The sequence below is a fragment of the Argiope bruennichi genome, chromosome 6, assembly GCF_947563725.1.
Source record: "Argiope bruennichi chromosome 6, qqArgBrue1.1, whole genome shotgun sequence".
NCBI lineage: Eukaryota > Metazoa > Arthropoda > Arachnida > Araneae > Araneidae > Argiope > Argiope bruennichi.
Genome location: NC_079156.1, coordinates 131,838,161 through 131,852,247, shown reverse-complemented (window position 1 = coordinate 131,852,247; position 14,087 = coordinate 131,838,161). Strand labels below are relative to the sequence as shown.

The 14,087-nt window shown below is 29.3% G+C and overlaps 1 protein-coding gene across 1 annotated transcript in view; it reads right to left on the bottom strand.

The window, feature by feature from the left end:
* The window catches only part of LOC129971395 (protein toll-like), an 84,261-nt gene that overhangs the window by 52,559 nt on the left and 17,615 nt on the right, over positions 1-14,087 (bottom strand). Inside the window, exon 2 of the mRNA XM_056085127.1 lies at positions 361-525. Coding sequence (XP_055941102.1) covers positions 361-525 — 165 coding nt within the window. The remainder of the gene's footprint in view (positions 1-360; positions 526-14,087) is intronic.

The window sequence follows — 14,087 nt, the reverse complement described above, 5'->3', positions numbered from 1 at the left end:
TTTTCATCGTCATTTGTAAAAAATCCTTACGTGTTACATAAAATTTAGTTTGCATTTTGGAATGATATCATCATTGCTGATATAAATCAATTAAAATTTTACAAACAAAAAATTTTTTTGTTTTTTTGCAGTCTGGTGTTATAAATGAATTGAGGGAACAGCTAAGGCAGAACTTTTAAATTCCTTTGGAATTAGATCCTGCTTAAGTAATTTTGCGATTTTCATCGATTGAATTTTTTTAAACACATTATTAACACAAAAATTTTAGTTTAAGTGCTTATAGCATCCTTTTCAATTTGTTGTGGCAAAATAAACTAACATTCAGTGCGCTGCATATGGATATAAAAGAATTCGACTTACCTGAAATGCGTCGGGTGCTACATATCTGATGGAGTTGTTGACGAAGGACAGAGTTTCCAGAAGTTTCAGATTCTTGAGCTGATCACCATCGACAGCGGTGAGGAGGCTGTTGTCCATGTACAGGTTCATCAAAGAGTTCCGGATGGGACTGAAGTCAGGAATTTCCTACAAAAGAGATCAGTGTGAGTTTAGTAACTTTCAAATGTATAATACAATATGCAAGGAAACCATTAAAATAATACCGCCAATGGCTATAGTTACAGCAACGAAAATGATGTATGAGCTCAACATGCATCATATTTCATACGATCACTTACAGTATCTTCGAGCAACCAAGTTAGGGTTTAGTATCCAGATCAATTATAAACCAAGAAATGCGTGAAAGAACTTTACTAGGTACTTTATAAGTAGAGTCAAAGCATTCCATTACTTTTAATAGTCTGCAATGCAATCTCATTTTTTTAAAATAAAATAAGACAGATCTTTCAAAATGTGTAATAAATAATTTTAAAGTTTCAAGCTCAAAATAGAAAAATTAGTATATTTGAAATTAAAAATGAAACTTAAAAGCAGATTTTAAATTATTCAATTCTATTTTCACAGTTTTCATGTATTCAATTTCCGAACAAATAATTCCAATTCATTTTACGCAATGTACATAATTTCAAAATATACAACCAAAGGTGTTAAAAAACACATATCAACTTCATTTGTAATATTTGAAAAATAAAAAATTCAAAATATTGTATAAATACGAATTTCTATCCTTCCTTTTGAGTTGAGTGAAATAACGAATTTAAAATCCTAGTTGAATATTTTATGAATAAAAAAAATTAAAATCACCATGGAATTATTTCGACTGAGGACAATTGAAATCATCAGTCCATCAAGTAAGACGAAGAGTATTACTTAAGAAAACAACTTTTCGTCCTTTGCATATTTGAAAGAAACGTGATTTTTCTTTATTGCATTTAGAGTATAGTAAAAACAAACATAAACAAATATAAAACAAAGAAATATAGAACAAATATATAAATTATTGAGCAGGTCATTTAAAAACAAACTAGGCTTAAAATGAATACGCTATTTCACTAGCATTGTCATTTATCAAAATCATCACGCCCAAGAAATAAAAAAAAAATGTATTTTCAAGGTTTTCTCTAAGATAATCCTAAATTTATTTACTATTCCTAGCGCTATTCTGTTTGGATCAAAATAAAAAAAGTTTAGGTAACATATATTAATGTGTATTGTCTAATGACTAGAAACAATGTTTACCACTGTTCCTAGACGCCACATTACTTTTTTATGTTAAAAATTTTAATTACAAATTTTATGAAATGATTAACCTTTAACTTCTGTTCTAAATAGGATTTTTTTAATATTGGAGTCCTCGAGGTCACAGGGTTTTCATCTGAAGATAATTGTATAATGATGGTATATACAAATGCCAATTACTAAATTCTGATTGGATGGTTTCCTTTCCACTACCTGCATATTTGTAACTTGAAGTGGTAAACAAATTCGCAACATTCTCAAAAATGATATCTGTATCATATTTCAAAGTTTAAAAATGATTATGTTTCAATTAATGTATTCATTAGAATATATATTAGAAAGTATTTATTATAGAACAGCAATACGCGTTTTGCATTTTAAGAATTAAAAATAAAACGAAAGGAAATAAAATTCGGAAACTGAAAGCATAATGAAAGCAACTTACTGAAGAAAACCACAAGCTGATTTCAAAACATCCCGTTAAAAATTTGTACGTTTTCATAACGAAAATTTAAACGCCTTAACTTATACCGTTGGCAGTGATTACAATTTGTGAATAGTTTATTAATGCAAAAATATATAGTTTATGAAACAAATATGTAATTTAAATTTATATTTTATTAAATAAAACATGTTTTTTATATACTGCTTGAGAACAAGTAAAGATTATTTTAAATTAAGAAATGACTCAAAAAAACCTTCTATCCCTTTTCCACTATTTTTTTTACTTATTATGGAAATTCCGCATGTTATTATGTATGCTATTGTCGAGTATTTTTATTTATTATAGAAAATAAATAAAAAATACATCAGCTCATACAAAAGAATACATTGACTATATCTGCAGGCATTTGAAATTGGATATTCTAAAATATTGCAAGGAATAAAAAGATTAAAATAGGCTACACTATTTTGCTAACACGTTTTAAAGACATTTGCCTTCAATCAATGAATCTAATCTATTATATTATTAATATGTAGTATTTCATTGCTTATATTTATCGTAGACTTGAGTTATTTTTTTCTTTTTGCTTTTTTATTCCGGTATTTCTGAAAAACAAATTGTTCATTTTACGTAAATTTCAGAATATTCTAAAAATACTTTAAAAATTATGTTTGATTTAATAAATACATTTACAACTTATTTGAGAACTTTTTTTCTCATTGAATAAAAAATAAATTTCGGTTAACTATTTTTTGCATCAATTCAGTATACTTTTTAAAAATTTATTTTAAAAACTATTCTTGTCGATACAAAACCTAAGGGAGTTGGTGGCATTTTTCAAAATAAAATTCTAAGAAATTGTTGCAAAATGATGAATGTGAATCTGTTTCTATTTCAACAATGAACAACAAATTCTGAAAATGTTGCTTTATTTTTAAGAAACAATTGATTTCACTTAAGTGGAATTGACAGTATTTCGAACAATTTTATTCTCCCTTGAAATATCGGTTTACCACAAATTTATTGTGCTCATTTCAATGAAACGTTTGCAAGCTGCACCACAAAAGAACGATTTCAAACGGAATGAAATCAAAACAAAACTTTATATGAAGAATATTTTACAGCGTTCTAAAACAGAACTGTTCCTTGCATTGTTCCGAGTTTTTCAACCTTGAATCACGCGCTGAAAGAAAATGAAAGTTATCCTCATGAATAAATTCATAATTTTAATGAATATTCAGGTTTGACAAGACGCATTTCACAACTCGCTGCATCATTAACTGAAAAAGACGCCATAAAGTCGTTATATGACTTTGAATATACGTTACAATTAAAAATAGTATATTTGTCATTCCATATCTCAAATTCTAAATTTGATTGGGAAATACTATTCTTTAGCTTTATTAATTTATTTTAAAATATACACAAAAAAATTTCGCCAAACAGCTACAAATTGATTTATTATTTTAACTTTTTATTTAATTAAACTTGTTCCATGTTTTTAAAAATTGAATTCTGCAAACTACATTTTAAGCACTTGTTTATGTAAAAAAGTCAAATTTTATGCAGTTATAGGCTTCTAATTATTTCGCATCATTTTAATATTTCTGTTTATATTATTTTTTATTACAAATTTAATCAATTACTTCATAGAGTTTTTATTCCATACAAATGACGGTGCTTGGTATTGGATTTGAGAAAAATTCTATCATATTCAAAAATATTTATTATAATGAATTAAAAATAATATATAATAAAATAAAAAATAATTAAAATAAAAATTTTAAATTCTACTTTTTAGTACAAATATGCTGTTAACTTCTTCGCCATCCATAACGCGTCTAGCACGTTCAAGTGAAACTTCTACAGGACGGCCGTAACGCGTTTCAAGCTTTCTTCTACATTTTATAACTTTTAAACGTGTAAAACGTGCCCTTGGTAAATGTTTACTTGTTTGTGTTTTTATTTTTGTTTGTTTTAGCGGTGAAAAATAGAGGAAAAACAGAAACGTTCGTGGACAAGAGAGGACAATGAAAGGATTTAAAGGCAGTTTATTTTTTCCTTATACGTATTTTTAAGAACGACAAATGATACAAAAAATTTTAAATTATTTTTATCCTGTTGTTGTTGTTGTTTCTAGTGGCACTTGTCATCGACAAGCCCGCTGACTTATATTTATCCTTCAATGCGACATAAAAAAACTCAAGTTTCACAATTATTTTGACATACCACCCGCTATAAAAACGCAAATGAGAAGATTGGTCATTATTTAACCTCAATTCTGTTAAACATTTCAGATGCAAAAAAGGCAACTTAAATTTTAACCATGTTAATGCGATTTATGGAATCATTTTAGAGAAAGTTGCTATATTATGGTTGCAATTTGATAGCCAGTGATTACATTCAGATGCCATCAATTATTAAATATTTCAATGAAAGCTGGTTAAAAAGAAAAAAAAAACTAAGACTACATAGTTTGTGTCAAAGTGAAGAATCCAAGAAAAAAATGATGCTTTGCATTATACGCCATATATATATACCATAATAAAATTCGTATGTAATATTTTGACGTGTATTTTAGAATCACGAAATACTTTTGCTTTAATTGCAATTAAACCATTTGGAAAGTCAGTTTCTTTGGATAGGTAATTGACACATTTTAATCCTATTTTTCTTCTTTAAAGCATATTTCTTTAACACTTAATAACACTGTTTTGAATAAATTACAAAAAATGTCCATTTCTTATTAAAATTGCTTCCTTTTCAATGAATATTAAAAGTAATGTCCAAATGATCCGCATTTGGTAACTTTGACCTATTAAAAAACTCTCATTTGGAATTTGGAAAAAAAGGATTAAATTAAAAAAAATTTTTAAAATTCTATAATTTTGAATTATTTTTAAATTTGAACTTAAATTTTTGTTTAAATTTAAAAATAATTCAAAATTATAGTCTAGAACAATTTAAATACTTCTGGACTCATTAAATGTTTTTTATATCGTTATATAAAGAGCGTTTCTATGAGAATGCTTCTTGATAGTATTTTAAGTATTTTGAAACTATAATAATTCATGTTAATAAATCGAAGCATTTAAATACATTGTAAAGATTAAAATTAAAATGTATGTAACTTTTTCATTCAGTGTGAAAGTGAATGGGCATCTTAATTATAATAATGGCCTCTTTTGTAATGGAACTTATAACCGCAAGTGAATATTTACTTAAAGAAAATAATTCTTCCCATCAATAAATATCGACGATGATATCACAATTATGAATCATTAAGGGGAAAGCCCGGAATTCATCAAGTAGAAAACATTTGGAAAACACAGTTTCAAAGGTCTCTTTTCCCATGGCGTGTTACTCTGTAAAGGAAAGGGATTGAGATACCCTTTACTAACTTTTGTTCGTGAAAGTTCATTTAAGTATCACTTCCCGATCTTGACTATAAAAAAATCGTTTCTTTTTGGGAGGGAAGGGGTCATTGGTAGGCCGCTACTATGATTTTTAAAAAGCGATTTCTAATAATTCTCAAGAAGTGGAATAAAAATCGAATTTAGAAATCAATATTCGCTAAGATATAGACAAACACGAAGACATAATTACAAAGATAGTTTTTGAGAACACAAAAAAGCAAACAATATCGACAATGAACAGAATCTAAGAACAGTTTTGAATTTTTCTGTTATAGAAAAGAGAAAATTAAATTATATTTCTGTTTTTAAATCACTTGAAATGTATCTTTATGAAAGGTATTACAAAATAAAAGCATTGGCCCAAGTTTTGCTTCAAAAAATAAATTGGTAGCTTGTGTGTCCATAAAGTAAGCTAAATCCAGGCATTTCCAATTTTTGATTGCTTGTCTCATAATGACAAAAAAGTCTACTGGACATGTTTAAACTATTATTGTAAATAAATAACTATTATAAAAATAAGATACAATGAAAATTTTTCAACAATAACCATTCCTTCTCATTTTTTTCTAACAGCATTATTCATCTTTCTAAGAATGATGTCATGCTAAGCTATTTAATAAAAATAAATGAATTGAAAGAAAAAGTAATACTGATTCATTTATTGTTTTTTTAGGAAAATAATAATCTAAACATATTATTACAGTTTCACTTTTTCTTTCATCCTTTTAAAATTTTTAATATCTTGCACTTTTATAAGATACGTTTATTATATTTTCCGGATTTTTTATTTTATTTTGCATAGCTCTATTACCTTACCACCCCCTCTACACATCAAAACAATGAGTGTTTTTGGGAAAAAAAACAAGAAAGATCTGGTCATTTCAAAATATTTAACAACCTACAAAAATACAATAAAAAATATTATTGCCATATTTTACTTTCGCAAGAAAGTATTATAAAACAAAATTTGTCCTTGCGTTTTTGACGACATTTCAGACCTCCCCGTGTCCGAAACACTCCTTTTTGGCATTGTGTCTGTCTGTCTGTTTGTTTGTGAACACAACTAAAAAAGGCTTTGAGATACATGAATGTAATTTGGTATATGAAATAAACTAAAATCTACATATTTCTATCAAACAAACGATATCTATTCACAGGAAGTCTATCTGTCTGGCTGTTCAATATAAATGAACTCGATAATTACAAAACGAATAAATGACAGATAGATAAAATTTGCTGCACTGATTTAGCATTTAAATATAGATACTTTTGAACAAACCTCTTTTATGATTAACCGTCTGTCGGTCTATCTATACTTTCGCATGAATGATTTGAATAAATGAAAATCAGTATGCTATCTTTTGACTATAACTGTAATTTTGTGTTAAATTTTAATGTCAATTGGCCGGAGTAAATGCATAGAGAATACACATTCTCAGGATAGATTCAGTAAAAATTCTAGACTCAAGACAAAGCTGTATACTTTATACTTTTGTAGTTATCGTTCACCAATGTCATACAATGGTGAATGACTAACAGCTTTAGAATTCGCGACCTTACCCAAAGTCCACAATTTTATGCAGAGGAAGTGGGATAAGTTCTTTTTTAAGAGTAAGCGAGAAAGTTTCAAGAATATCATTCCAGCTGATTTTCATTTACAAGGAAGCAGGATAAGTCCATTTTTTGGAGAGTACGCGAGTAAGTTTCAAGAATATCATTCCAGCTGATTTTCATTTACAAGGAAGCAGGATAAGTCCATTTTTTGGAGAGTACGCGAGTAAGTTTCAAGAATATCATTCCAGCTGATTTTCATTTACAAGGAAGCAGGATAAGTCCATTTTTTGGAGAGTACGCGAGTAAGTTTCAAGAATATCATTCCAGCTGATTTTCATTTACAAGGAAGCAGGATAAGTCCATTTTTTGGAGAGTACGCGAGTAAGTTTCAAGAATATCATTCCAGCTGATTTTCATTTACAAGGAAGCAGGATAAGTCCATTTTTTGGAGAGTACGCGAGTAAGTTTCAAGAATATCATTCCAGCTGATTTTCATTTACAAGGAAGCAGGATAAGTCCATTTTTTGGAGAGTACGCGAGTAAGTTTCAAGAATATCATTCCAGCTGATTTTCATTTACAAGGAAGCAGGATAAGTCCTTTTTTTTTTTTTTTTTGGAGAGTATGTGAGAAAGTTTCAGGAAGACCATTCCAGCTAGTTTTCATTTACAAGGAAGCATAATGTCCTTTTTTTGGAAAGTATGCAAGAAAGTTTCAGAAAAACCATTCTCGCTGGTTTTCATTTAAAATCGTTTACGCTTTTCATTTAAACATTTAATTTGATTTACTTTATACTAAGCAGTTGATTCCCAGTCATTCAGTCTAATTGGCGAAAGGTCAGGTGGAAAAATTTAAAAACCGTCAAATTATACAGATTATTATGATTAAATATATAGAACAATTTTAATCACTCATTAAATAATAATAATAAAGGAAGAAAGAAACAATGATGGATTTTTTTCTCCACTAAAAGTAAATTATAACTTCAAGTACAAAAGAAACCATTATTCATTAAACCATAACTGTAAGTGTAATAGTAAATTCCTATAATAAACAAAACAAAAAAAAATCCCAAAGTATTATTCCGTTAAATGTCAATTCATCTTAGAATATCGGACTCTGCCATGCCACCTAATTCTGCGGAAACTAAGAAGGGTTTTTTTGTTTTGTTTTGTCTATTTCAAATAGGTGAGGAAAAAAAGTAAAGAAAAAATTTTCTCACGTAACCCCAGCTGATAATCTATTTTCTAGAAAACAAACTGACAATCAACCTGAACCAATACAACAATAATCGAAAAGGTGGAAACTTCATTGTTTGTTTGCATTCTCCTCGGAAAATTTATGACCGGGTTCGATGGCGTTCGAAAAGATAACGCACCATTAAGATTATATATGGTTGCTTTCTTTTCGACTTCGCAATGCGTCTGACTACTCGGAATTATTTCTGATAAGGATTTTAGTATTGTTTGTTTATTGTTGCGGGAGAGGATGTTAGACGTTTTCTTCAAGGACTCGCCAATGGACGCTGTGCGACTGAAAAAGGAATTCATTCGTTTTGAGACGTGATGCAATCTTACAGCTCTTGTTTTAATACATTAAGTTACTTCATTTTAATACGTTCTCAACCAAACCTATGAATATAGAGAACTCCCGATTATCTTCAGAATTGAGAAGGGAGATAAATAATTATAATAATTTGCACGTACAATTATGATCTTATAAAGAACTGATTGTTGTACCATGCAAATTTTTGGTTGACTTTTCAACAAATAAAATCGGTCATTTGTTTTCCTTTTTTTTTTACATTAAAGTATCAACTTTTTACTGTCTCGTATATGTAGTATAAATAAAGTATAGTAATCGTCTAAAAATTCGAGCTCGAGATTATGACAAATCTCTACGTTTTAAACCTCCCTGAGCTAGACGGTTGAAATTTGGCATACGTACTTTACACGAAATCTGTAGATTGTTATTAAATTTTGAATGAAATTTATTCAAAGAACATTCGTCTATCAGGCTGTTCGAATACAAATTAGTACGATAACTACAAAACGAAAAGAGCTCGATAGATAAGATTCGGTACACAGATTTAATATCTATAGTGTAGACAGCTGTCAAAGTTTGAACCAAATCCAACACAGGGTCGATTATCTATCGGTCAGTCCTTTCAGAAGCATGTAAATGCGATAATTTAAAAACGCATTAGTTTAAATATATGAAATTTAGTATGTGATTTTTTGACTACAAGTGCAGTTTTGTGTCGCCAAATTTTGGTTTCAATCGGGTGATAAAAACGCGTCTAAATAAAAATTTGATTTTTTTTTAACTATTAAACGTATGCCATGGATTAACCGCCAAAAAATTCGCCAAGGATCACACGATGCACTCAATAAAAATGATAAATTCACGCCAAAAGTTAATACTTCGTAATTATTGCATACCAATGCCATGCAAGGCGTTCTCTGGCATGACAAATTTATTAGAGATTATGCGTGACAGTTTTGAGGAGATCACTAACGATAGTTTTTATTTAACTTTTTTAACGTCAGTTTGAATTTACCAACGAAGTATAATCGAAAATTCATTATTTGTACATAAGTTATTCACTGGGTAACAAAATGAATTTAATTTAACAAAACATGAGGAATATAACGATATAATCTTTAGTTCAAGAAATTATTTTTACGAACTGCATCACAGACTCTTTCCGTTCACAGATAAAATGGAGCCATGCTATGAAAAGATAAAACGCATCCACCAATTGTGCGAAATTTCCGAGGCGATTCAGTAGTGAATTTAATAAACCTCGGCTAACAGGACAAATCAATCAAAAATGATTAAAACAGTTTCAAGAGACTTCATATATTTTGCTACATGGAGTCGTAGTGTTAAATCTGGGAATCATTGATGAAACATTTCCAGATCGCTGGCTTAGTAGAGATGGGCCACTTTCGATGCCTCAACATTCACCAGTTATTGCGCCACTTGATTTCTTATTTAGAGAGGTGATACCTGAAAAGCTGCGTTTATGCCGCCAATGGTTGCAGCATCAAAGAATTAGGAAACTGAATAACCACAGAAACAACCACTATGATGCTATTATGTTTAACTAAGTCTAGAGGACAATTGAGAATATAATATTCTCTTAGAAAGTAATGATACTCACAATAAAATGCCTTAATATAAAATCTTTTGAATTTTTGCTAAGTAAAATTTAAACAATAGAGGCGAAAATATAAATCTTTTCCGTCTCTTGTTCAGTTTTTGCTACAACAGATCTTAATGAGGTGAATAATTTATAATCACTGTTTATATGTACACCTATAAATATATTTAAACGATTTGCTATCACATTTCTTTTCCGAACAAGAATTTTTTTCCATAAGAAAATATTTTGCATCTTTGTATTTTATTGGACATTATATTGTGTAACTTGATAAAATATCATTTGCGTTGAACTTCAGAATATAGTGAAGAATACGCACTTTAGATATCTTTAAATTGATTGATTAAGCCTAAAATTTGACGAGACCCATGAGTGTAATATTATACACCGTACACTAAAATTTATAGTTGAAGCTTATACCATCTACGAGTCATATAATTCATATGCAAATGAATAAACAGTTAATCAAGCCTTTGTCTGATTAGGACAAATCTGAAAGAGATCTGCAATTCCATATGAAAATCTAATTTCTGGTTGCATTTTTGACTTATAATAATGTATTTTTAATTTATTTTATTTATATAATAGTCATTTTTTATTTAAATAATATAATCTGATGTATAATAATAAATATATTTTGATTTATAATACACTCACGCGAAAGGAAAAGCAAACAGACTACCGTCTCTTGTTTGTCATTTCGTGTAAATTCGTACTCAAATTGAAAAAGTTACTTTTTAATTTACATGAAGACGATGTGCCAAAATTCAGCCATTCATTTATTTGGCACCCAAATGTGTCCTGTTTCGAACTAGTACTTATTCACAGACAGACACAGTTCCAAAAATTGTGTTCTCAATCTGAGGAAGATGTGAAACCGGACGATTCATCCAGGTCTCCGGGTCAAATTTTTCGGCGATTGCAGATATTCCCAACTTACTACAAGAAAGTAAAATAATCGACATGTTCAAAGCTTGGAAGTAGTTATATCGGATCCGTTGATATAACTCACATTTTTCTAAAATTCACTAGTTTCAGTTATGAAAATCAGCCATTTGGATTTCGTATGGGATACTTTTAGTTTCGAGAGCCATTTCATCAAAAAGATCTATCGTGATTGGGCGGCCGAAGCAGTGCGGATCCCGAATTAAGTAGATTAGATTATGGTTTTGGACAGCTACAAGGGTGTCGATTCAAAGATATTATCCTATATGCCAAAAAATATATATATATAATAATTATGAATTAAAAAAATTGGTATAATATTAACGTTTTGTTTATTATGATTGATCAGGTTCTTGTAAGTTTCAATACATTCACTTAGTTATTATAGAAGTTATAAACACTGAGAGACTGCTTAAATAATGTGTTATAAATGTGGAGTCCGTGCATTCATAAATTCTATTAAATAATTCAAGCAAATAAATTTTACAGATTTACTAAAACAGAAAATTCAATCAATAAATAAATTCTCAAAATTTTGATTAATTTAAATATGCGAAATTAAATTGATTTGTTTAGTAACTAAATGTTCTTATAATAATCTAAATGAAAATTAATATAATAAATGCTCTTTTAAATGAGCCTTATGATAAAACTACTCTATCAAATGCCAATAAACGGTAAAATCCGCGTCTGCGCAGGCCTAGTGGTGAGGTCTCATCTTCGGAACCGGTGGATTTCAAGTTCGAGACTCGATTCCACCAAAGAACTGTGGTGTAAGCAGATCTGGTGCACGCTAAATCCTTCGGGCCCAAATGTCCTCCCGCTAATATGGTGTGGAAATTTGGAGAGGGGTTTGCCAGCTCAGGTGCTCTTTATCTAACCGCGTTCAAAATTACGAAGTCCTTCCCAAAATAGACCTAGCGTTACTTTAAAACGGAACGTTAATATAACTATACTAAACCAAGTCACCCCTGCGGCGGTGCATTATAAATCGGTTGCCGAGAATCAAGCACTTTCACCCCACCATGAACGACAACTTTGGAAACACAACGCTGAATTGAATAAACGATTCACTGGTAAGAATTATTCAATTATTTTATGGTGTTAGCAGAACCAGAAATTGGGATCGTGCTTCTTGCAACGCTTCTGTAATCACTTTCGGGTAAAGACCTTACTTAAAATATGTCGTCTGAAGTTATTGTTCTGCCGTGTTTTACAATCATACGCTCCAAGAATAGAATTCGTAAAATGCTCTAAAAAACTTCTATCATCAAAATTCGTAGAAGAATCATGTTGCAGGTTTTTACTTGCCTTTTATTCTTTTGATGTGATAGCATCTCGTTGCCTTCTGTGAAAAACGACTTATAAATCACGAAATGTTTAGAAAAAAATGTCAGTCAAAAACAATTAGTTTATTAGGAAAACAATGGAAAATTATGTTTTGGAAAAAAAAAGTGTTTAAATAAACAAATTTCTTTTATCGTAGTTTAGATACTGGCTGAAACAAGTGAACGAAAATGTGATGAAATACAATTGGTTTTAATTTTAGTATAACAATAAAAAATACAGTTACGAAATGTGTTTAAAACATTTTTAAAAGTTCATTAAAATTGATGAAAATGGTTGTATTTTATGCAAAAAAATTAAAAGAAAAATGAAAAAAGGCACAACTATGTAATAACTGGAATGCACTTTTTAAGTATTAATTTTAAACAAATATAAAAATGATTTTTTGTGCTACAATTTGCCCTTAAGTTCTTGTGGAAAAATTAAAATGTCCTGTTTATTTTTAATTAATTACAAATCTAATTTAAATTTTGAAAACCCCTTTATTAGAAAGCATGTATTAACCAAGCAAAACTATGAGCTAAATTTCGTAGCTTTAGGCTATAAATCATTTTGAAGCATGAAGTATTTTTGAATCACTCACTTTATAGATAGTATCCAAACTATAATGGCAATAATCTTAGTAATTATAGCGGTTTTAATTCCTCGTATCTGATGTATAGAAAAATTATTGAATTCACCAAAAAAATTCAAATTCGAGATTTTTCACGAATTTCCATGTTTTAGACTTTTCTAAGCTCAAAAATCATGCTTTCGATATTATGTCAGTCTTTATGTCAACTCAAAACTCCTTTGAAGAAAACGGGAGAAATTAAAAATATGGACTTACAACCAGATTTTTAGATTTCTGTCCAATTTTGAACGAAATCCATTCTCAGAAAATCTGTCTGGCTGTTCGAATACAAGTGAATTCGGTATAACATCAAAACGTAAAGAGGTAAGCAGATAAAATTTGGTACAGAGATTTAACATCTAACATATAGATTATCGAAATTTGAACTAAATTTATCATATGATTTATCGTCTTTCGGTCTGTATTTTTGGATGCATGTAAAAGCAGTGACTCTTAAACGGAATGATTTGAATTCATGAAATTCGATATATTATCTGTGACTAACTTTAGATTTATGACAAATTTCGGTTTCATTAAATCGGCAAAAAGCATTCAAAATACATATTCGCAAAATACATTCAATTAAAGTGTTAGATTCATGCCAAAAATTTATCTTTCATAATTATTGTTCTATAGTAATATACAAGGTATTTGCGGTCTTTACCAAGGACCATAATTTTATGCGGGGTATGTAAGATTCAGAAATCAGACGAGAATTTTATTTAGCAGTGGTATTTTTTTAAAAATTATTATTATTAGATGGCTATGCTTATCATCTTTATGTGATGCAGCAGTTGTTCCAAATAGTCTTCAAAGCAGATTGCTGCACCTAAAATCATCAAATCACTTCTTGGCTACTCAGTGGTAAATGTAAAAGACTCTAAAAATGTTTTTAGATTTTTAATTAAAAATTTGATGTTTCTTCCTCAATAATTTCGAGGCTTCAAGAACAAAAACCATTTTTA